The sequence below is a fragment of the Mustela nivalis genome (assembly GCF_964662115.1).
Source record: "Mustela nivalis genome assembly, chromosome: 4".
NCBI classification, from domain to species: domain Eukaryota; kingdom Metazoa; phylum Chordata; class Mammalia; order Carnivora; family Mustelidae; genus Mustela; species Mustela nivalis.
In genome coordinates this window covers 11143932-11167638 of record NC_139023.1, presented here as the reverse complement: position 1 = coordinate 11167638, position 23707 = coordinate 11143932, and the positions used below count along the sequence as shown (strand labels likewise).

General features: G+C 37.9%; 1 protein-coding gene across 1 annotated transcript; it reads right to left on the bottom strand.

Annotated features, from left to right (window-relative positions):
• Nucleotides 1-10947: 10947 nt before the first annotated feature.
• Nucleotides 10948-20145, bottom strand: JCHAIN (joining chain of multimeric IgA and IgM). Its single transcript, XM_082726329.1, has 4 exons — nucleotides 19908-20145; nucleotides 15527-15653; nucleotides 12553-12633; nucleotides 10948-11902 (listed from the first exon to the last, which is right to left on the bottom strand). Exons 1-4 carry the CDS (start codon nucleotides 19969-19971, stop codon nucleotides 11698-11700), a joined length of 477 nt encoding a protein of 158 aa, XP_082582455.1. The 5' UTR covers nucleotides 19972-20145; the 3' UTR covers nucleotides 10948-11697.
• Between the last annotated feature and the right edge of the window lie 3562 nt (nucleotides 20146-23707).

Genomic DNA, 23707 nt, shown 5'->3' with positions numbered 1-23707 from the left:
GCCGGCTGCAGAGACGGAGCTGAGCAGTGAACTCTAAACTAGGGATTCCCTTAAACCCTGATGGAAGGCAGAATCAGGCCAGTGCTCTTTCGGCCCCTGCCCAAAGGAAACTCACCTTCCTCTTCTGGGAGGAGCGGCATGGGAGCACGCGGCAGGAATCTGCTGGGTTTGGAGACTCCAAACAGGGCGGTGCCCCATAGCTAGAAACGCTCACTGGCATGCTGGGTGAGCACAGACCACTGCTGGAGGGAGACCAGGGAGATGGGAGGGATGGACTGCTTTTCTCTGAGGGTGCACTGAGGAGTGGGGCCGCAAGGTCTCCGCTCCTCCGGGCTGGAGACTGGGGGAGGCCACCATTTCCATTCCCATCTTCCAAAGCTCTATAGAAAGCGATCAAGGGACAAAAGCTGCTCCTGAGAGCAAACCCGAGCCGATTACTTAGCCTGGCGCCTGGCAAGGGCGGTGCAATTGCACCTGGGGCAAAGACATTTGAGAATCACTGCAACAGCCCTGTCCCTCAGAAGATCAGCAAGAACATCCAGCCAAGACCAAGTACATCAATCAATGAGAACTGCAGAACTCCACAGCTGGGGAAAGCAACACAGACTTCATGGCTTTTTTCCCCATGATACTTTAGTCTTTCAAAGTTAAATTTTTTTAACCTTGTATTTTCTTATTCTATTTTTTTAATTTTTCCTCTTTCCTATTTTAACTTTTTAAAACTATTTTATCTTATCAATACCTTTTTTAAAAATCTATTTTAATTTTCATTGTTATAGTTATCCATTGTATTTAATCTTAATTTTTGTACACATATAGGGTTTTTTTTTTTTTTCTTTAAAATTTTGGGATACAGGGGCACCTGGCTGGCTCAGTGGGTTAAAGTCTCTGCCTTCAGCTCAGGTCATGATCCCAGGGTCCTGGGATCAAGCCCCACATAGGGCTCTCTGCTCAGCAGGGAACCTGTTTCCCCCTCTCCCTCTGCCTGCTTCTTTGCCTACTTGTGATCCCTGTCTGTCAAATAAATAAATAAAATTTTAAAAAATTTTTGGGATACAATTTCTTCTAATAGATTAAAATATACACTAAATTTAGCACATGGCATTGTTCTAGTCTCCAGCCTGATCACATTCTTTCCTCTTTTTTTTTTCTTTCTTTTCAGTCAACTTCTTACCTTATCAATTACTTTTTTAGAATCTTCTTTTGTTTTCACCTTTACAGTCATATTCCATCCCTTCATTGTGTTTACCCTTATTTATGTATATGTATGTTTTTCTTTCTTTAAAATTTTGGCAGGTAGTTTCTTCTAACAGACCAAAATACACCCAAAATCAAGTGCATGGCTCTGTTCTATTCACCAGTCATATACATATATATTTTTTTCTTTTTTCTCACGTTATTTTCCCCCAGTATCAGATATCTTCTGATTTGGTTGGTGTTTTTCTGGAGTCATTGCTACCCTTTTAGTATTTTGTTCTCTTACTCATCAATTCTTATCTGGATAAAATGACAAGGTGGAAAAACTCACCAGAAAAAAAGGAAGAGGCGGTACTTGTGGCTGGGGACCTAATCAATACAGACATTAGTAATATGTCAGAACTAGAGTCCAGAATGATGATTATCAAGGTGCTAGCTGGGCTTGAAAAAAGCATGGAAGATATTAGAGAATCCCTTTCTGGAGAAATAAAATCAATTTCTGGAGAAATAAAAGAACTAAAATCTAACCAAGTTGAAATAAGAAAGGGTATTAATGAGGTGCAATTAAACAAAAATGGAGGTTATCACTGCTAGGATAAAAGAGGCTCAAGAGAGAATTAGTGACATAGAAGACCACATGATGGAGAAGAAAGAAGCTGAGCAAAAGAGAGACAAACCACTACCGGGCCATGAGGGAGAATTTGAGAGATAAGTGATACCATAAGATGAAAAAATACTAGAATAATTGGGAACCTAGAAGAAGAAGAAAGAGAGGTGGACAGAAGATATATTGGAGCAAATTATAGGAGAGAATTTCCCTAATTTGGCAAAGGGAACAAACATCAAAATCCAGGAGGCACAAAGAACCCCAATCAAAATCAATAATAGTAGGTCCACACCCCATCATCTAATAGTAAAACTTACAAGTCTCAGTGACAAAGAGAAAATCCTTAAAGCAGGCTGGGACAAGAGATCTGTAACATACAATGGTAGAAATATTAGATTGGCAGCAATCCTCAGAGATCTGGCAGGCCAGAGAGGGCTGGCATGAAATATTCAGAGCACTAAGCAAGAAAAATACCCAGCCAAGAATATGATACCCCAATAGGCTGTCACTGAAAATAGAAGAAGAGAAAAAAAGCTTCCAAGACAAATAAAAACTAAAAGAATTTGCAAACACCAAACCAGCTCTACAGGAAATATTGAAAGGGGTCCTCTAAGCAAAGAGAGAGACAAAAAGTAACAGACCAAAAAGGAACAGAGACAATATACAGTAACAGTCACATACAATGGCACTAAATTCATATCTCTCAATAGTTATCCTGAATGTGAATGGGCTAAATGCCCAATTAAAAGACACAGGGTATCAGAATGGATAAAAAAACAAGACCCATCAATATACTGTCTACAAGAAATTCATTTTAGACCCAAAGACAACTCCAGATTAAAAGTGAAGGGGTGGAAAACCATTTACCACGCTAATGGACATCAAGAGAAAGCTGGGGTGGTGATTCTTATATCAGATAAATTAGATTTTAAGCCAAAGTCCATAATAAGAGATGGACTATATCACACTCAAAGGGACTGTCCAACAAGAAGATCTAACAACTTTAAATATCTATGCCCCTAACATGGGAGTAGCCCACTATATAAACCAATTAATAACAAAATCAAAGAAGCACTGATAATAATACAATAATAGTAGGGACTTTAACACCCTCTTCACTGGAATGGACAGATCTTCTAAGCAAAAGTTCAACAAGGAAATAAAGGCTTTAAATGGCACACTGGACAAGATGGAATCACAGATATATTCAGAACATTCCATCCCAAAGCAACAGAATACACATTCTTCTCTAGTGCACATGGAACATTCTACAGAATAAGATCACATCCTGGGTCATAGATCAGGTTTCAATCGGTACCAAAAGATTGGGATCATCCCCTGCATTTTTTCAGACCAAAATGCTCTGAAACTAGAACTCAATCACAAAAGGAAAATTGGAAAGAACTCAACTACATGGAGGCTAAAGAGCATCCTACTAAAAAAATGAATTGGTCAACCAGAAAATTAAAGAAGAATTGAAAAAATTCACAGAAACAAATGAAAACACAACTGTTCAAAATCTATGGGACATAGAAAAGGTGGTCCTGAGAGGAAAGTATATGGCAATACAAACCTTTCTCAGAAATGAGAAGGGTCTCAAGTACACAACCTAACCCTACACCTAAAGGAGCTTGAGAAAGAACATCAAAGAAAGCCTAAACTCAGCAGGAGAAGAGAAATCATAAAGATCAGAGCAGAAATCAATGAAATAGAAACCAAAAGAACAGTACAACAAATCAACAAAACTAGGAGCTAGTTCTTTGAAAGAATTAATAAGATTGATAGATCCCTGGCCAGACTTATCAAAAAGAAAAGACAAAGGACCAAATTTATAAAATCAGGAATGAAAAAGGAGAGATCACAACCAACACCAAAGAAATACAATTATAAGAACATAATATGAGCAACTACACACAAGCAAACTTGACAATTTGGGAGAAATGGATGCATTCCTAGAGACATATAAACTGGGAAGAAATAGAAAACCTGAATAGACCCATAACCAGTAAGGAAATTGAAGCAGTCATCAAAAATCTCCCGGCAAATAAGAGCTTAGGGCCAGACAGCTTCCCACAGGAAATGTACAAAACATTTAAAGAATTAATACCTATTCTCCTGAGACTGTCCCAAAAAATAGAAATGGAAGGAAAACTTCAAAACTCATTTTATGAGGCCAGAATTACCTTGATCTGAAAACCAGACAAAGATCCCATCAAAAAAGAGAATTACAGACCAATAACCTTGATGAACACAGATGCAAAAATTGTCACCAAAATACTAGCCAATAGGATCCAACAATGCATTAAAAGGATTATTCACCATGATAAGTGGGATTTATTCCTGGGCTGCAAGCTTGGTTCAACATCTGCAAATCAGTCAATATAATACATTAATAAAAGAATGAACAAGAACCATATGATCCCCTCAATAGATGCTGAAAAGCATTTGACAAAGTGGGGCATCCTTTCTTGATCAAAACTCTTCAAAGTGTAGGGATACAGGGTACAGACTTCAATATCATCAAAGCCATCTATGAAAAACCCACAGCGAATATCATTCTCAGTGGAGAAAAACTGAGAGCTTTTTCCCTAAGGTCAGGAACATTGCAGGGATGTCCACTATCACCACTGCTGTTCAACATAGTACTAGAAGTCCTAGCCTCAGCAATCAGACAACAAAAAGAAATTAAAGGCATCCAAATTGGCAAAGAAGAAGTCAAAATATCACTCTTTGCAGATGATGTGATACTTTATGTGGAAAACCCAAAAGACTCTACTCCAAATCTGCGACAACTCATACAGGAATTCAGTAAAGTGTCAAAATATAAAATCAATGCACAGAAATCAGTTGCATTTCCATACACCAACAGCAAGACAGAAGAAAGAGAAATTAAGGAGTCAATCCCATTTACAATTGCGTCCCAAACCATAAGATACCTAAGAATAAACCTCACCAAAGAGGCAAAGAATCTGTACTCAGAATACTATAAGGTACTCATGAAAGAAATTGAGGAAGACACAAAGAAAGGAAAAATGTTCCATGCTCATGGATTGGAAGACCAAATATTGTGAAAATGTCTATGCTACCTAAAGCAATCTACACATTTAATGCAATCCCTATCAAAATACCATCAATTTTTTTTTCAAAAAAATGGAACAAATAATCCTAAAATTTATATGGAACCAGAAAAGACCCTGAATTGCCAGAGGAATGTTGAAAAAGAAAATCAAAATTGTTGACTTCACAATTTCAGCCTTCAAGCTCTATTACAAAGCTGTAATCATAAAGAAAGTATGGTACTGGCACAAAAACAGACACATAGATCAATGGAACAGAATAGAGAGCCCAGAAATGGACCCTCAATTCTATAATCAACTAATCTTTGACAAAGCAGGAAAGAATGTCCAGTGGAAAAAAGACAATTTCTTCAACAAATGGTGTTGGGAAAACTGGACAGCCACATGCAGAAGAATGGAACTGGACCATTTCCTTACACCACACACAGACTCAAAATGGATGAAAGACCTCAATGTGAGACAGGAATCCATCAATACCCTTGAGAAGAACACAGGCAGCAACCTCTTCGACCTCAGCTGCAGCAACTTCTTCCTAGAAATATTACCAAAAAGCAAAGGAAGCAAGGGCAAAAATGAACTATTGAGCCTTCATCAAGATCAAAAGCTTTTGCACAGCAAAAGAAACAGTCAACAAAACCAAAAGACAACTGACAGAATAGGGAAAAATATTTGCAAATGACACATCAGATAAAGGGCTAGTATCTAAAATCTATAAAGAACTTATCAAACTCAACACCCAAAGAACAAAGAATCCAATCAAGAAATGGGCAGAAGATATGAAAGACATTTCTGCAAAGAAGACATCCTAAAGGCCAACAGACACATGATAAAGTGTTCAACATCACTCACCATCAGAGAGATACAAATCAAAACCACAGTGAGATACCACCTCTCACCTGTCAGAATGACTAAAATTAACCAGTCAGGAGATGACAAGTGTTGGCAAGGATGCAGAGAAAGGGGAACCCTCCTACACTGTTGATGGGAATACAAGCTGGTGCAGCCATTCTGGAAAACAGCATGGATGTGCTTGAGAAAGTTGAAATAGAGCTACCCTATGACCCAGCAATACACTACTGGGTATCTACCATAAAGATGCAAATGTAGTAATCCGAAGGGGCACATGCACCCGAATATTTATAGCAGCCATGTCCACAATAGCCAAACTATGGAGAGAACCTGGATGTCCATCAACAGATGAATGGATAAAGAAGATGTGGCATATATATATATGCAATGGAATTCTCTGCAGCCATCAAAAAACATGAAATCTTACCATTTGCAATGATGTGGATGGAACTAGAGGGTATTATGCTGAGCACAATAAGTCAATCAGGGAAAGACAGTTATCATATGATCTCCCTGATATGAAGAATTTGAGAGGCAGAGTGGGGAGTTAGAGAAGTAGGGAAGGAAAAAATGAAACAAGATGGCATCAGGAGGGAGACAAACCATAAGAGATTCTTAATCTCACAGAACAAACTGAGGGTTTCTGGGTGTTGGAGGGGTAGGGGTAGGGTGTCTAGGTTATGGACATTGGGGAAGGTATGGACTATGGTGAGTGCTGTGAAGTGTGTAAGCTTGATGATTCACAAACCTGTACTCCTGAGGCAAATAATACATTATATATTAATAAAAATTAATCAATTAATTAATTATTCTTTTAAAGTCTCTAAGATAGTTGTTTTTACCCCCATTTTTCAACCTTAGATTCAATGACCTTGCCATTAGCGACCTATCATTCAGTCAGTCAGTCTGTATTTCAACCTAAGCCATGGATTTACCCACTATATTACACTGCCATCCCCAAGACCTGGGAAATGTATCAAAGGTTAATTTTCCTATCCCACTGCTTCTAGGTTAGGGACTCCACACATGTCTGATTATGAATGTGTGTACATTGGTGTATTTATGATATGGTACTATAAATATGATTCATTTTGAATATTAAGTTATGTAAAACAATTAGAAATAACAATAGTCCTAAAGTGAAAACTGAACACTTGGCTGGGGTCTACTGGATTTTAAGGGCTTGTAACAAAAAAGCATTACTCCTAGTGTTAATTAACACATTTTTTCTCTACTGGTGCTGAGTGTGCTCACTCGGGTAAATGGCTAACTTGTCAAGAACTCTACAGAAGGAAAACATTCTCACCAAGAATACCCACTTACGCCTGTCTTTTAAAAATATCTATTTAATTCAAACTAAAAAGAAAGGACAAGAAATACAAAAATAATTTACTTTTTTGACAGGTCAATGAATTTGTCACATTAACCTCAAAATGCTTCATGGGTTTTGAGAAAATGTTATTAGTGAGAATAAATGATTGCCAAAGAACGTCTATTAATATTTGTTCAGGTCTCATTGCCATTTCCTAGACAACGGAACTGGTCAAATTGTTAATTACCCACTGAGTCGGTTTTCTCATTTACAATATAAAAGTAACACCCAAAGGGTTAGTGTGAGGATTAAATGAGATGGCATAGGTGAATCGCCTGGCATGGGAAGAATGCTCAGTATCACAATCATTAAATCAGATACCTCATAATTAGCTTTATTCGTTTAATTTAGGTCCTGAAGAAGAGGAAGCCAAGATGAGATTAAAGGTGCAAGAGATTTATCAGAAAAAAAAAGCCTGTAAGAGAATATGGGTAGGAGCCCAAGAACACCGGGAGAACTATCAGACCCTACTGCAGGTCTGGCCCAGGTGAAGGAAAGAGGATAGGAAGGAAGACTGGGTAGGTAATAGCTAAGGGTAGTGCCGCGCCAAGAAATTTGTAGTGAAACTGATTGGGAAGTCAAGTCTGTCACCCATCAGGGGAGTCCTGTGTCTCCCAGGAACGAGCCGGTCTTGGTGTTCTTGCCACACTCGATCATTATTAGCTGGGAGGCAGCTTATGGACCTTTCACACAAACGCGGCGATTCCTGCTAGAGCCATCGGTCAGAGAAGCCACCTGCAAGGAGCCAACGGTCCCTTCTGAGCTGCCTCTTCTATGCCGATTCCCTAGCGCTCCCCTGGTAACTGTCCAGTGATACAAGCAAATGTAGGACAATCTTTCTTCAACAAGCCTCCCTTAAAAGGCAGCAGCGGCTCTGGACTTATACTGAATGAGTCAGTGCTCGATAAAGCAATTAGACTGGTGTCTTAGCACATGGTGAGTGGCCAAATTGTTATTAACGTGCTGGGTCTCAGCGTTTAACTGAGCTTCTGCAAGAAGCAAGACCTACAGAACCGTCGGTTTGCCGTCATCGTTCAGCTGTCATATCATGATGCAGTGACTCTTTCTTACAAGAACCTGCCACGTGGTAACAAAATCATTTTCTTTCTTTTAACTTAAATTCAATTAATTAACATACAGACATAGAGAGTATCTCTAGTTTCAGAGAGTATCTCTAGTTTCAGTATCTCTAGTATCTCTAGTATCTCTAGTATCTCTAGTATCTCTAGTTTCATCTCTAGTTTCAGCTCTATCTCTAGAGCTCAGCCGTTATCGTTTGCGGATAACATCCAATGCTCCTCACATCACCCGCCCCCTTCATGCCTTACATCACACGCCCGGTTCCCCGTTCTCCTACCCGCCCCTGCCCCCCTCCAGCAACCCTCAGTTTACTTCCTTTGGTTAAGAATCTCTTATGGCAGCAAGGTCCACAATAGCCAAAAACACTTTCCCTTTTTTTTTTTTTTTAAGATTTATTTATTTATTGGTCAGAAAGAGAAAGAGAGACAGAACACAAGCGAGGGGAGCAGCAGGCAGTGAGAGAAGCAGGCTCCCCACTGAGGAAGGAGCCCGATGCAGAACTCGATACCTGAGCATAAGGCAGACTTAACCAACTGAGCCCCAGGCGTCCCCCCAAAATGTTTTTTCCCCCTAATATTTTATTTGCTTATTTGACAGAGCGAGAGATCACAAGTAGGGAGAGCAGCAGGTGGGGGTGGGGGTGGAAAGCAGGCTCCCCACTGAGCAGAGAGCCCGATGCGGGGCTCGATCCCAGGACCCTGAAATCATGACCTGAGCTGAAGTCAGAGGCTTAACCCACCGAGCCACCTAGGCGCCCCAGCCCCAAAATGTTTTCTATTGAATATGCAGAAAAACTAAAGCTAGGGTGGGGAAAGAACAGAGGACCCTCTTCAGAAACAGTCTCCCCCTAAAAGTTCTCATCACAAGGAAAAAAAATTTTTGTGACTGTATGAAGTGACAGATGTTAACTGAACTTATGGCAATAATCATTTCACAATAGATATATATGCAAAGTTATTATGTTGTACGCCTTAAGTTATCCAGTGTTATATGTCAATTATATCTCAATAAAACTAGTGGAGGGAGGGAGAAATGTAGGTTCACAGGCCTCTCGGGGACTTTCCTGGTATAACCTGAAACCAGCCCCTTGACGCAGAGGTCAGGAAGAAACCAAAGAAACAAGCAGGCCCACTCCATGCTGGTAGGTGGCAATTTTAATAATAGCAAAGGAAACTTTCATATGAGACTTGTCTTGGGCAGCAACAGGAAGAATGGACCCCCGCACCTGCCTGCCAAATCGTAAAATCTTATAAAGAGACCTTAACTGGCTCAAGCATGTATACTATGCAAGTATTTTCAACACCACATCACTATCTCAAGGCAATGTCCTTGGAGCAGCCTCCAGGAGTGGGATAGGCTAGCAGAACCAGAACATTCCAGAGACAGGGAGGGGGAGAGAAGCCTCTAAGTGCCCAGGTGCAGCTCACGAGTCAATCAGTGGTCACATCTTTTTTGACCACATTCCCCAACAGTAAGTGCCCCCATAAATTCTCGTAACACTTTGGGCCCTATTTGTTTGTCTTTATGAGATTCTGTTAAATTATTGTCCTTTTTTTTTTAAGTTTTTTTTTTTTTTTTTTTGGACAGAGATCACTAGGCAGAGAGGCGGGCGGGGGGGCTGGGGGGAGCGGACTCCCCGCTGAGCAGAGAGCCTGATGTGGGGCTCGATCCAGGACCCTGAGATCATGACGGAGCTGAAGGCAGAGGCTTTAACCCACTGAGCAACCCAGACGCCCCAAATGATTGTTGTTTTTATGTGTATGTCTTGTCTCCTCAAGTAAACTGTATTCATGCTCATTCATTCAACAAACATGTACTGAGCACCTCAATGGGCCAAGCACTATTCTGGGTGCTGGGGATACATCACTGAGTAAATTTATAAAAATGCCCACCCTTGTGGACCTTACACTCTAGTTGGGGGGAGAAAATATAAAATGGTAAATAAGTAAATTATATGGTCCACAAGAGGGTAATACGTATACAGGGAGAAGTAAACCAGGATAAGGAAACAGAGTTTACAGTTCTGAAAAACACGGTGAGCTTCATGAGAAGCCAACAACTGAGCAGACAGACGCCTAGGGAGTGAGTGGTACTGTTTGGAGCGCACTTAATCACAGCTTAATCGCCAAAAAAGTGTAGCACAGTTCCTTGCATGGCATAAATATTTAGTAAATGTTTACTAATTAGATAAAATTTTTAAAACTTGGCTAAAACCACACACTAGATTAGTCAAGAATGATGTGTCTTTCATGCATCAACTATGCTTCCTACGGAAGCACTAGAGTTTCCAAGCTTTATCCCCCCAAAACAACAACAACAAAAAGCCCGACACTGAAAAATCCATATGAACACAGTAGAAGTTATGAGTAATTACTGTTCCCACTTAAAAAAAGAAAAAAAAAGGAACAATGCCTCTTCAGGAAACTGACTTTTACCAAACAGTCTCCTGTTATTTTAAACCCCGAGTCAGCATTTACTTTCCACAGAACCCTTGGGTATCTATGTCAGTTGGCCTTGGGCTTTCTGCCATGAGAAATTTTATGTGCCATGGTAAACACTATGTTTGTCAAGAGGGACCTTGCCTTTTCATTTAATTTTAGGCTTAAATGACAAAGCTACTTCAAATATGTGCATGTATGAATTCAGTGATTAATGCATAATTATACCATACTTATGAACTGCTCATCAGCAATAAATTGTATTTTACCTTACATGCAATGAAGTTAACACGAGTAAACTTTTCAATAAATTATTTCACACAGATATATGCTTATGAATCTATTTAATTGTTTAAGCTGTGCTAGAGAATACATATTTTGGATACATACTTCATTAGATACAGTTACAGCATAGATGATTTCCAATGGGAATTTCTTACACTCTCTGATTATCAAAAAGAGTCTGTATCATCTGCCGCCAAATCTGTACTATGTCAAAGTATATTTTTTTAATTATGCATTTAATTATGTCACTTGCAGCTCATTGGTTTCATTAAGGGAGACCCCATTTTAAATTATTTTTGCAATTATTTCCAAAACATATTTTCCAATTATTATTTTTCTAGTGAAGACATGTAATTGACCTTTGTTTACACATAAATTTTCTCTGCACGTGATACTTTTTAAAAAGAGAAGAGTGTGGAAGGTGCAAAAGCTGTGGCTCTCCAAGGCAAGGCCAAAAAAAATAGTGAAATTTGATTATGTCTTCTGATTTTTAGTCTTTGAGTTTTAGTTTATCCTTTTGTCTATTTTTAAATGCTAGAAATTAAATTCTCAAGGTCATATAACCCTCTGGGCAAGGACTATGAGGGATTTTAATACTTAGAGTGAGAACATATAGCTGAAAAGTAATTTCAATAAAAATAATAATGTTACTATTTCTATTTGGGGGGATAGTTTTATATTAACAAAAAAAAATCACTTTTTCAAATTCATTGGTAGTAAATACATGAACTTTCTGGATCAAAATGAAGAGCCTTTCAAGAAAAGGAGCTGTGCGATCAGCAATGACTTAAATTAGTCGGGGTAGCAGGAATCCGGGGTCAAGGCTGTTTGCACCATTTTGGTCTGACCGCGATACGTAAAAGGGACCCAATTCGTGTAGCACTTGTTTCTGTCGTACGTATAGCAGGTCTCACTGTCTTCGTCACAGAGATTGCTCTGGGAGGCAATAACTATTTGATTGTCCAGCTCCACCTCTACAGGATCACATTTTTTACAGCTGAAAAACAAATGCATTCATTAGACAATCCCCGTCAACTGTTGTCTCGGAATATGAGTGAATATTCGTTTCTATCCAAAATTAGCAGCTCTTGCTCATAACTCCTTTCAGACCTCAGCTACTCTACGGAATAGGTAATGGGATTTTTCAACCTTTAATATAAAAGAATTAGTTGAAAGTAAACAATATAATTAATGATATAATATGATTGTTTTGTCTATGCCATACAACAACTTCTACTCTCTTGGGTTTTTCCCACCTGTACACTGGGATTAAACAAGTTCTTTACAGTAACAAGGAAGGCAGAATATTTTTAAGAAAAGGAAGTATTTGATGTTGGATTCTATAGCTTCCAAAGAAACAGCTGCATATTAATATGTCTGAAATCTAATTACTTAACTTAAGACAAATTGGCCCTTCCGTACTACTGACAATAATTTCTTATTCAGAATAAATTCATAGCTAACCTTTATCTGTGATAAAGTTTTATAAATTTATGATATCTAATAATTAACATAGAAATTAACATACTCAAAAGCTCAAATTGTATCGGTAAATGTTTATACCCCGTATTTTCAGAAACATTGCTACTAACAAATATAAAGTTATTAACGTCCGTATCTATATTAGCATGAAGGAAAATCTCTTACAGGTCAGACAAATGGTACACAAAATTGGTTCTCACTGGTGAGGTGGGATCAGAGATATTCTCCCGGTTGTTTAGAGGAACACTACAAAAAAAGAAAGAAAATAAATCAAAACAATGAAATGAACAGATACTGCTTTTTTAGTAATAGGTATATTGCTGGGACAGCATTTTCTATTTCATCAGGAATTTAGCACATTTAGCACTTTATAACACTAAAACCACTCTACAGTAATACTATTAGTCAGATTTCACAGTAATTTGCATATTTTAAACATTTCCCATTCAAAGTAAACCTCACAGAAACTCCTCTGACAATGATCATTGCTCACTTGGCAAAGCCCTGCTTTTCCTTCAAAAATCAACTCAAGTTTTCCCCTTTTCATGATGATCCAGCCTCACTCCTGAACAAACTCCTCCTCTTATATCTCGTTGAAGTTCACACATCTTTTTTTTTTTAAGATTTTTTATTTATTTATTTGACAGACAGAAATCACAAGTAGGCAGAGAGGCAGGTAGAGAGAGAAAGGAGGAAGCAGGCTCCCTGCTGAGCAGAGAGCCTGATGTGGGGCCTGATTCCAGGACTCTGGGATCATGACCTGAGCCAAAGGCAGAGGCTTTAACCAACTGAGCCACCCAGGTGCCCTGAAGTTTACGTATCTTTATTATAAGTGCCATATAGTTTCTTGTCTGTAGAGAAGTTGCTTCCCCAGATTACATAAGTTCTTTGAGGCAAAACCATTTACGTTTTCTCGGTGCTTTTCTAGATGTGTGACATGTAGAATATGTTCAATATTTATGGAATAAACGGACAGACATTATTATCCATATTTATGGAATACCGAAATTATAAACCAGAGATCTCAATGACCTATCCAAGTTCACATAACAACTAAGTAGTAAAACTGTAACTGGACTCCAGACTTCCTGATTGGATGATGTTCCATGAAAAATTAGGTAACATCAAATAGTTGAGGTAATTTCATTAATTTTACATTTTTTCTTTTTTTATTCCTCATTTTTAAATTTTTTGTTATGTTATGTTAGTCACCATACATTACATCATTAGTTTTTGATGTAGTGTTCCATAATTCATTGAGTACAACACCCAGTGCTCCGTGCAATCCGTGCCCTCCTTAATACCCATCACAGGGCTCACCCATCCCCCTACCCTCCTCTCTAAAACCCTCAGTTTGTTTCTCGGAGTCCACAGTCTCTCATGGTTTGTCTCTCCGTCTTATTCCCCCCGCCTTCATTTTTCCCTTCCTTCTCCTAATGTCCTCCATGCTCTTCCTTATGAGTCGCAAATAAACGAAACCATATGATAATTGACTTTCTCTGTTTGACTTATTTCATACAGCATAATTTCCTCCGGCCCCGTCCGTGTTGATGCAAAAATACATGCCATCATTCCTCCTCCCATGCCCCCCTCCCTACCAAATGACACAAAGGAAAAGGTGAGGGCGGATTTAGCAGTACCGTCTCCAAAGATACCGAGTCAAGCCCTTAGATCCCATTCCTGGGTGCCCCCTCTCTGTGATGACCCACATCTAATCCATCCCACAGTTCCGCTGATTCTGGGTCTTTGCAATCTATGCACTTCGTTCCAGACACTGCCATTCCTCTCCTATATAACAGCAGTTTCCTCTTTTAGTCTTGACCCCTGCAATGTATTAACCACATTCTTGCCAAAATGGCGTCTAAAATGCAAGCCCCATGTTCTTCTCGGCTTTACCCCCACAGTGTCCCCACCCAGAGAAGAGCACAGAAGGCACTGATGATCCACCTGCAGCTCGCCAGCCCCCTCTCTCCCCGCGGCCACCCTCGTTAAACACCAGCTGGAAACACCTGCTTGCAATTCCACAAACTTGCCATGTTTTTCTCATCTCCGAGTCTTAACAACCACAAAGTACCCAGAGTTCTAACATTTATGAAGTACTTGCAATGTGCCTGGCACTATGGGAAGTGCATTCTATGGTGATCTCATACAATCGGCACGGCAACTGTCTCCTTTGCCTGGAATGATCTGCCTCACCTACCAACCCTGTCGTTCCCCACACGCTGGGCCAGGTAACCCCCACTGGGTCACTCCCACTGGGCCAGCTAACCGCCGCTGCCTTCGCATACTCCAACACCCCTGCCTGCCTCCCACTGCCGCCCAGGACTGGACCCGGTGCCCCTCCTTAGTGCTCCCATAACACCTTCATTGATTCCTATCACAGCATTTACAATACGGCATTGCAATTGCCTTTTAAGTTGTTTAAAGCTCCCCTAGACAGTAAACTGTTTGATGGCATGGACTGTGTTTTATATAAATTGTTGGATCACCAGCTCCAATCCTCAGTGGCGTTCAGTTGCCCTCAGTAAATGTTTGCTGAATGAATGAATGAATGAATCTCTTCTTTATTGGATTGTAAAGGCTCTAGTAATATCAGAAGAAGCCTTGAATAATGAGAAAGATAATAAACATGTATGAGTACTACTTTGGGTTTTTAAACAATGTCCTAGATGCTTTTTTCCATTAGCATATTTAATTTTGTCCATTTAGCATATTTAATCCTCACATAAAGTACATGTGTATCTATACATACATAGATAATATCTATGGAAACAGGTTCATGTAAGTATTACACATCAAAAAGAGGAGTAGAGAGGCTAGTGGGTGGCTCAGTTGATGAAGTGACAGACCCTTGATTTCCACTCAGGTCATGATTTTAGGTTTGCTAGATAGAATCCCACATCAAGCTACATGCCCACCCTGCTAAGACTCTCTCTCCCGCTCTCTCTGCCTCTCTCCCCACCCTACTCTCTCTCTCTCCCTTAAAAAGAAGAAGAAGAAGAAGAAGAAGAAGAAGAAGAAGAAGAAGAAGAAGTAGAGACATAGGTATTACAGTCAATACATTCAAACAATGGCTAATATCAGATAGTATCTCTGCTTACGACATGAAAAAATAAAAGAAATTTAAAGAGCCACGTACATAATTCTGATGTTTCTCTCTATAATGTCTTCATTAGGGTCTTCGGGAGAAGGGATGATCCTGGAAGTGATCCGGGCACACTGACATTTGTTGTCAGCAAGAACAGTCATTCCATCTTCGTCTTGGGCTTGAGAAATAAAACACATTAAAAAGAAAGGGAGAAAGGGAGGTAGGGAAGGAAAAAATGAAACAAGATGGGATCGGCAGGGAAACAAACCATAAGAGACTCTTAATTTCACAAAACAAGCTGAAGGTTGCTGGGAGGTAGCGGGGGGGGGGGGGGGTTATGGTCATTGGGGAGGGTCTGTGCTATGTTGAGTGCTGTGAATTGTGTAAGACTGACGATTCACAGACCTGTACCCCTGAAGCAAATAATCCACTATATGTTAATAAAAATAATTTAAAAAAAAAGAAAGGGGGGAAAGGTATTTCTATACTTTTATTGGGTCAGTTTATCTTTTTCCAGTAGAAAAACTAAGTTTTATAATTGATCAGTTTCAGTTTTCTCCATTTTTGTCCTCTTTCCTAATCTAACATGCTAAGTGGAATCTCACAGCGTCGTGAAGGAAATCCAAATGCACTTCAGACAAATTGTTTTCTTTTTCTCTTGGCCCCATCTGTGGGAACCTGGGCTAAAAGAATTCTAGTTTTCATCTAATGTTTTTAATACAGGCACAGCTCTGAATAATGTAGCCTTACAAATATCAGTGCCAAATGACAAAATGATAGAGAAAAAAAAATCTAGACTAGATGTCTCTCACTTCAAAGTAATAATTCAAAAGTGAACAACAAATAATATTAGCCTTTATAAGTCCCAGTTAGAAGTGTCACATCCTTCCTGAACTCCCACTTACATTCTTTTTTTCTCCTTAGATTGGATTACAGTTAAGAACAGGCACATTTTCCCCCAAGATAACCCTACATTTTTGTGAGATGTTTAAATATTCTTTAATGCAATTTTCCTAAACTTAATTGTATTCTTCTTTTTCATAATAATAACAAGGCTATCATGGCATAATGATTCAATCAAATAAACTAATAAGTGTTATATTTATTAATATTTCCTATAGGAATTATTTTAAAAGATATAGACGTAAAGTGCTATGAACTTACAAAAACAATTTAGAAAATACTGTGAGGTACAAGCTCTACTTGTACCTCATATTAATATAATATGCTGTTTACAGAAAAAATAGTAAGTGAATGGATACACAGATGACCATTAAAGCCTTAACTCCGAGTATCAACATTTATTGTCGAATCTGAATATTGGACAAAGAGGTCTGGGAATTGCTGCAAGGAAGAAGCAAAGAAAATTTCACATTATCTGGACTCAGATCAGTTAACAAGCATTTGAAGAATCAATAACAACTTTATTAGTGCTAATTAAACAATAATGATGATGTTTGATATATTTTTGTTTTGTTTTTAAATTAAACTTTTTTAAATCATTGTAAATTCACATGCGGTAATAATAAATACTAAAAAGAGAACACATATATATTTTACCCAATTTCTCCCAGTGGTAACATCCTGAAAAACTATAGTACAATTTCCCAACTAGAATACTCAATTTGATAGAATTTACCAATGTTAGCTTTTAGTCAGTGTAGGGTACTTAAGACAAACTTATACTCCACTACCATAAAATTAACCTACTAAATATGTTTTTATTTCTATAATTTTAACTTTAATCTTAATTTTAAATGACCTTTAAAATTTCTCCCATCAAGTCTCAACTTAAAAATATATATATTTAACACATTAATTGAAGTTACAAAGGTTAAATGATCAGGATAGATATAATTGTAACTGGAAGTCTAATTATTTCAGAGGTGTCCCAAAGCAGAGAGGACCTAATTGCAGTATTTCAGTCTTGATGATAACAGTCATTACAAAAACATTTAAGACCATTGTTTTGTACTTCTGTTGGAAGTACTTTACTATGCATTATTATGGCATTATTCGTAACTTCTTCATACATCTTCTGATAAAAGTATATATAGTACTGGAGAAGAAACATTATGAATACAAGACAATAATATAACTCTTAACATTTTGAAAAGAATAAGACGACTTAAATGGTGTCCTCTTCCCTACTCCTATATTCATGACTCTTAAATGTTTTTATTTTTTTATTTAAATTCAATTAGTTAACATATAGTGTATGATTAGCTTCAGAGATAGAGTTCAGTGATTCATCAGTTGCATGTAACACCCGGTGCTCGTCACATCAAGTGTCCTCCTTACTGTCCATCCCCCAGTGACCCCGTCCCCTCCCCCACCTCTCCTCCAGCAACCCTCAGTTTGTTTCCCGTAGTTAAGAGTCTCTTATGGTTTATCTCTCTCTCTGATTTCATCTTATTTTATTAAATGTTGTTCTCAATAAAATACAAATGAATGTGTAATGCCTAACAAAAATACAGATTGAGTCAAGTATGTGACTTGACTACTAAACTCTTAAATAGAAAATTTCTATATTTTATTTTTAGTATAAAATGTATTTTCTTACCAGAAACCTAGGAAAAAAACTATTAATTTTTATTACTATTTACTGTTACTAAATAAAAATATCAGGCAGTCTACTATATCTACCAGGAAATGTACAAATACAGTCAATTCACCAAGCCTTAAAAGTTTCTAACATTCTCACTTACTGGCAATATTTTTCCAAATAAACTTGCGTTATAGATTGTGCCTTGCTTTACTCCAAGAGTACCTAAGACATAGCAGGTGCCCAATAAATATTTGTTAAATTTAATTCAGTTCAAACAAATAAAATATACTTAACAACACACAGTAGATATGAACATAATGAGTTTACTAAAGGGTGATTCTCCAATATAGGCAGAATAGGATCGAAGTTAGGCCATGGGCTATAGGGTGAGATGGCCTGGGTTCTACATGTTTGCTGTGTGACTGTAGGTAAGTTACATTGCTTCTCTGAAGATCAATGGATTCAACTATATGTTAGAAATATTTTTTTTAAAGATTTTATTTATTTATTTGACAGAGAGAGACAGTGAGAGAGGGAACACAAGCAGGGGGAGTAGGAGAGGGAGAAGCAGGTTTCCCGCCAAGCAGGGAGCCTGATGTGGGCCTCGATGCAGGTCTTGATCCCAGGACTCTGGAATCACGACCTAACCAAAGCAGACGCTTAACGACTGAGCCACCCAGGCACCCCTATATGTTAGAAATATTAATAGTACTTACCCTCAAGTGGTTATTGTGAGAATTAAATGGAATAGTATATGTAAAGCCATTAGCATAATGCCTGGAAAATAGTATGTACTCAATGATAGATCTTTTATATATGTTTTACATATGTTTATAGGTATATAAACATGTTCATGAACATTTATTTACATATATAGATACATATACTGTACCTGTTTTAATACTACTATCTTTTTGTTTAAAATATTATTAGAAATGCATTATTTCGGGACACCTGCGTGGCTCAGTGGGCTAAAGCCTCTGCCTTCAGCTCAGGTCATGATCTCAAGATCCTAGGATTGAGTCCTGCATGGGGCTCTCTGCTCAGCATGGAGCCTGCTTCCTCCTCTCTCTCTGCCTACCTCTCTACCTACCTGTGATCTCTCTCTGTCAAATAAATAAATAAAATCTTAAAAAAAAGAAATGCATTATTTCTAATGCTAAATTAGTATAAAAATATATGTAAAATGACTATTCTTAATTACATCATACCCTGTTCTGAAATAAGAGTAAGCTCAGTAAGTGTTAGAAAACATCAGGCCAAATTACATCACTTCTAACTCATTACCCTTCTAGATGACAATTATTACATCTGTATTCAGAGTGTATTCCATTCTCTACAGTAGTTTCAAAGGTTAGTAAACAAAACAACCAAAGTTACGCCAGGGAGACATAAGCAACCTGTACAAGACTAAACACTGTTAAATTATCATACTAAATCTGTAGGCTCAGATTCAGGGAAATGGTTAGAACTAGTATCAGTCTCTCTAGGGAAGTAAAAGCCCAATGCATCCCATATGGTAGTTATAGTAATTATTACTTCATTTTTCCAGAATATTCATTTAAGATACTCAAGAAGAGGATTACTGATTTTCAAGATTTAAAATGGATATTTATGTAAGTATAGCTATCCATACTTATTCACAAATATATATTTTCTTTTTCTCTAAGTTATAGTAGGTAAACAAATAAGAGAAAAAAGAATAAAAAAATTACAGTGAGTTTTCTCTGCATAAAGATCACTGCCCATAGAAAGATTAAGGCATGTTAGAAAAAGTAGCCAGCTGGTTAGCTAACCAAAGCAAACATAAAAATTTAAATCTAAAAAGCAGATCTGTGTTCCATTTTTCCTTTTATGTGGGTTAATTTTCAAAACAGCACGTACCTGTTACCAGAACAGCCTTAACAAAAATGGCTAGGACTCCACAGAAAAACAAAGGGCTCCTCATCTTGACTTCAATCCTTTTGAGAAACCGAAGCTGAAAAGTCAGGGCTAAGGTGTGTGATCTATAAGGACTGTGCAAATGATGGTGCTTCTGCTTTCTTAAAATAACACTCCCAGGCAGTTAACAAACTAAAAACAATCACAGTTGTGGTTGGAGTCAGAAATTTAAATGCTGCCCTGTACAGAGATGTATGTCCCAGGTTTCTGTATTTTCTTCCATAGTATCTCCCCAAAAGCCATACTTTGATGCAGTAACTCTTTATTTTACAATGACTCTATAAAATTAGACATGAATATTATTAATAACTTCAAGACATAAGTACATTAAGAATGTTTAAATGGGGGTTCTCAACTTTAGTTCTTAGATAATAAAGTTTCAAATCAAATATAGGACATTTGTTGTGCCTAGAGCAGTAAATGAAGGCACGAGAAGAAGGAGAAATTAATTAAAGCCTTTCAAGGTCCCAGTTGTACCTTATGTCAACTTTTTCTCCTAGTCTTTAATTAACCAAGTTACCAGATTTGAATATACATATTCTAAATAACATATATAATATATACATAATATGGTTGCTTTCAGTTACTTTATAAACTCAAACACAAAATTGGAATTTGAAACAGATGGATACTAGATGTATCAGTTGCCATGGTTTAATTTGATAGCATTAAGGCAGACCTTGTGTCTGATACTGGCTTTTGGAATTATAAGCCCATGAAATGATTTTCATCTGAAATGCCTCAACAGAAAACTTAATCACTGCAGTATTTCTGTGATTTTTTTGTTATTAATTAGTGTCAAAAAGCAAACAAACAAACAAGTAAACAAAACCTTGAGCTTTTGGACAGGACATTTCCCCTACCCTCTGCCCCAACATGTTAGAATTTCCTATCTCTTAGGGTTGGTTCCAGGAACATGTTGTTTATATATCTACATATACAACATCAATTATGTTACTTTTGGTTCTCAGTTCTCTAATTTTTTAAGGGTCTCCTAGAATCTTGAGAGGCACTAAAGAAATGCTTCAGGATCAAGTAGGCAAGCAGATTTCATAGCTAAGAACAGAAGGGGGCAGAATGAAAACTAACTATTAAAGGCTCGTACATAATTATTAAAGGCTCCAATCATGTACCGAATGTCTAACATGAACAAAGCCCCATAGATAATAAACACGTAAAATTACTACACTGTCAAACTTTACTGTCATTTTGACTTCTACTATCATAGGGCTTAGAAACTATTTGGTGTTAAGGAAAACATACTGGATTCACAAGAACAATTGTATCTATTAGGGGGAAAAAACAAATCTGAAAACACATTAACGTATGGCCAGGATGTCAAAACAAGTATCAACACTTAAGAGCTCTTCATCTCTAACTGTAGTTTCCAAATAACTGATTTATTCATTCACTCCAAAACAGAGTAATTAGAAGTACTCTTTTTTTAAAAGTCATTATTTCCTTGAAAATAAACTCAAGTCTAGATTTCTCCCCCAAAGCAAGTTGGATGAACCTTTGGGGACAAAAAGTTTCCCCAAAGCTTATTTTTATAAAAGCAAATAGTAGTTTATGCATAATTACTATGCCAAAGAAAAGCTTTACATTTGATGTTTCTAGTCTTTTAATCTTCCAGTTTTGTATTTATGTTATGTAAATTATTCATCTAAAAGAGAAAAAAATAAAATAAAATAAAAATAAGGGTGGAGACCCAAGTGGCACCTTTGCCACCCAAAGAGAGTTACCGATACCTGAAATATAGGATCAGGACCAGTGTTATCTCCCAGTGTAGTCCAGGGATTATCTTCTCTAGAATCACCTAGAATACTAGTCAAAATACAGATTTCCTGGCTACACCCAATCAGAATCTCTGCAGATGTGACCTTGGAATGTGTATTTTTTAGAAAGCCTTCCAGTTGAGTCTAATGTACAGTGAAGTTTGAAAATTCATAGACTAGAAACATGCGGGGGGAATAATAAATGGCGCTATTATCTATTTATAGAAGATTAAGAGGTTGATAAAGGTAATTTTTAAAACAATAAACAGGGGACACCTGAATGACTCAGTGGGTTGAAGCCTCTGCCTTTGGCTCAGGTCATGATCTCAGGGTCCTGGGATCGAGCCCTGAATCGGGCTCTCTGCTCAGCAGGCAGCCTGCTTCCCCCTTCTCTCTCTGCCTGCCTCTCTGCCTGCTTGTGATCTCTGTCTGTCAAATAAATAAATAAATAAATAAATAAAAATAAATCAACAGGCTTACATTGAAAACAACTTAGCTGAAGCTTCTATTTATTTTTACAGTTCTATGCTATAGGCAAATTGTTTCATAATCTTTTTAGCACTAATCAATTATATAAATAACAGGTCCTGGTTTAATCTTTAAGCCATTTCAATCTCCACTTTTAGTTACGTTCTTCCCACCAAAAATGTAAAATGTGAATCGTAGAACACTTCCCATGCAAGTTAGTTAAGTTACTGGGAGCTTAGCCACATTGTTCTAAATTCTTCACCAAAAATGGTTTATTTGTCTATATTCATATATAAGACTGTTGAACGTAAATGGTTCAGTGACAATCATCTGGATTAAAGAGATCCTAAGACAATTTAGTCTCACCTTCTTTACTCCCACTCAAGTTTTGTTTGAATTTCCTATACGGCAGACAGTCTGAGCTCAGCATTTGCTTCAAAACCGTCTGAAATAGGTCAATGCATTACTTCCTCTGGACATAGCTTATTCTGTACTGGGGATAGTCAAACCATGACAAAGACTTGACTCTCTTGGGACACAAAAGACGCTGTCCTTGTTTTGCTCCCATCTCACTGGTGACTCCTTGGCAGTCTCTTGCTGAATTTTCTGGTGAATACAGAGGTTTGATCTTCAGCCTTCTCTTTTTCTCATCTTCTCCTTAATTAACTTTATCTGATCCCATGGCTTTGACTCAGGACATGCCATGACTTTCAAGTGCATAATTCTACACTTTACCTTGCCTGTTGAGCTCCAAACTCTTCCATCCAACTTTCTATTTGATATCTCTGTCTGACAGGTATCCAAAACTTAACCAGGCAAACAGTACTCTAACAATCAAGACACCCTCACACTTCTAATCTGATCTTTTCCTGTCTCTAGCCTTCCTTCTCTCAGTAAATCCACCTGGTTGTTCAAACAAATCCTCTTCTTTGATGCCTTTGTTTTCTTCTCCCCCATATTCAGTTTACCACCATACCCTTTTGGTTTTATTTGAAGAATATATCCCAGATTTATCTGATTCTCTCCATTTTCACTGCCACCCTGGCCCAAGTCTCTATCCTCTAGCCTAGACTACTACAATAGCCTCAGTCATAAAGTTATATTTCCTTTGCCCCAGAATTGGCTACTAGGGCTCACAGCTAATAAATAAGAATGGCTAGGTACCCCAAATTCTAAAGAGGGTCAGATACTTCCTTCAAGGCTTACCAGGAGGAAGAACAGAACTCAACTTACGGCATCAACACCCACCCCCCATTCTTAAGCTCTCTCTTCTAGTCTTTAGAGGACTTTCAAAGGAAAAGGGGAGTAACATCTTTGGAGCTCTTGGTTTTGTGGAAATAGGAATGATTGTGGTAAGACAATTTCCCCCTTTACTCTTTTTTTAATTTTTTTAAAGATATTATTTATTCATTTGACAGACAGAGATCACAAGTAGGCAGAGAGGAAGGCGGGGGAGGGGGGGAAGTAGGCTCCCCACTGAGCAGAGAGTCTGGTGTAGGA

What these genes read in the sequence shown, in the direction of transcription:
- JCHAIN (XM_082726329.1), bottom strand. Translation starts at nt 19,971, where the DNA reads ATGAGGAGCCCTTTGTTTTTCTGTGGAGTCCTAGCCATTTTTGTTAAG. An exon ending in GAGAGAAACATCAGAATTAT is followed by an intron (nt 12,634 to 15,526) that starts GTACGTGGCTCT and finishes CTTTTTTTGTAG; the next exon opens with TGTTCCTCTAAACAACCGGG. An exon ending in GTGTACCATTTGTCTGACCT is followed by an intron (nt 11,903 to 12,552) that starts GTAAGAGATTTT and finishes TTTGTTTTTCAG; the next exon opens with CTGTAAAAAATGTGATCCTG.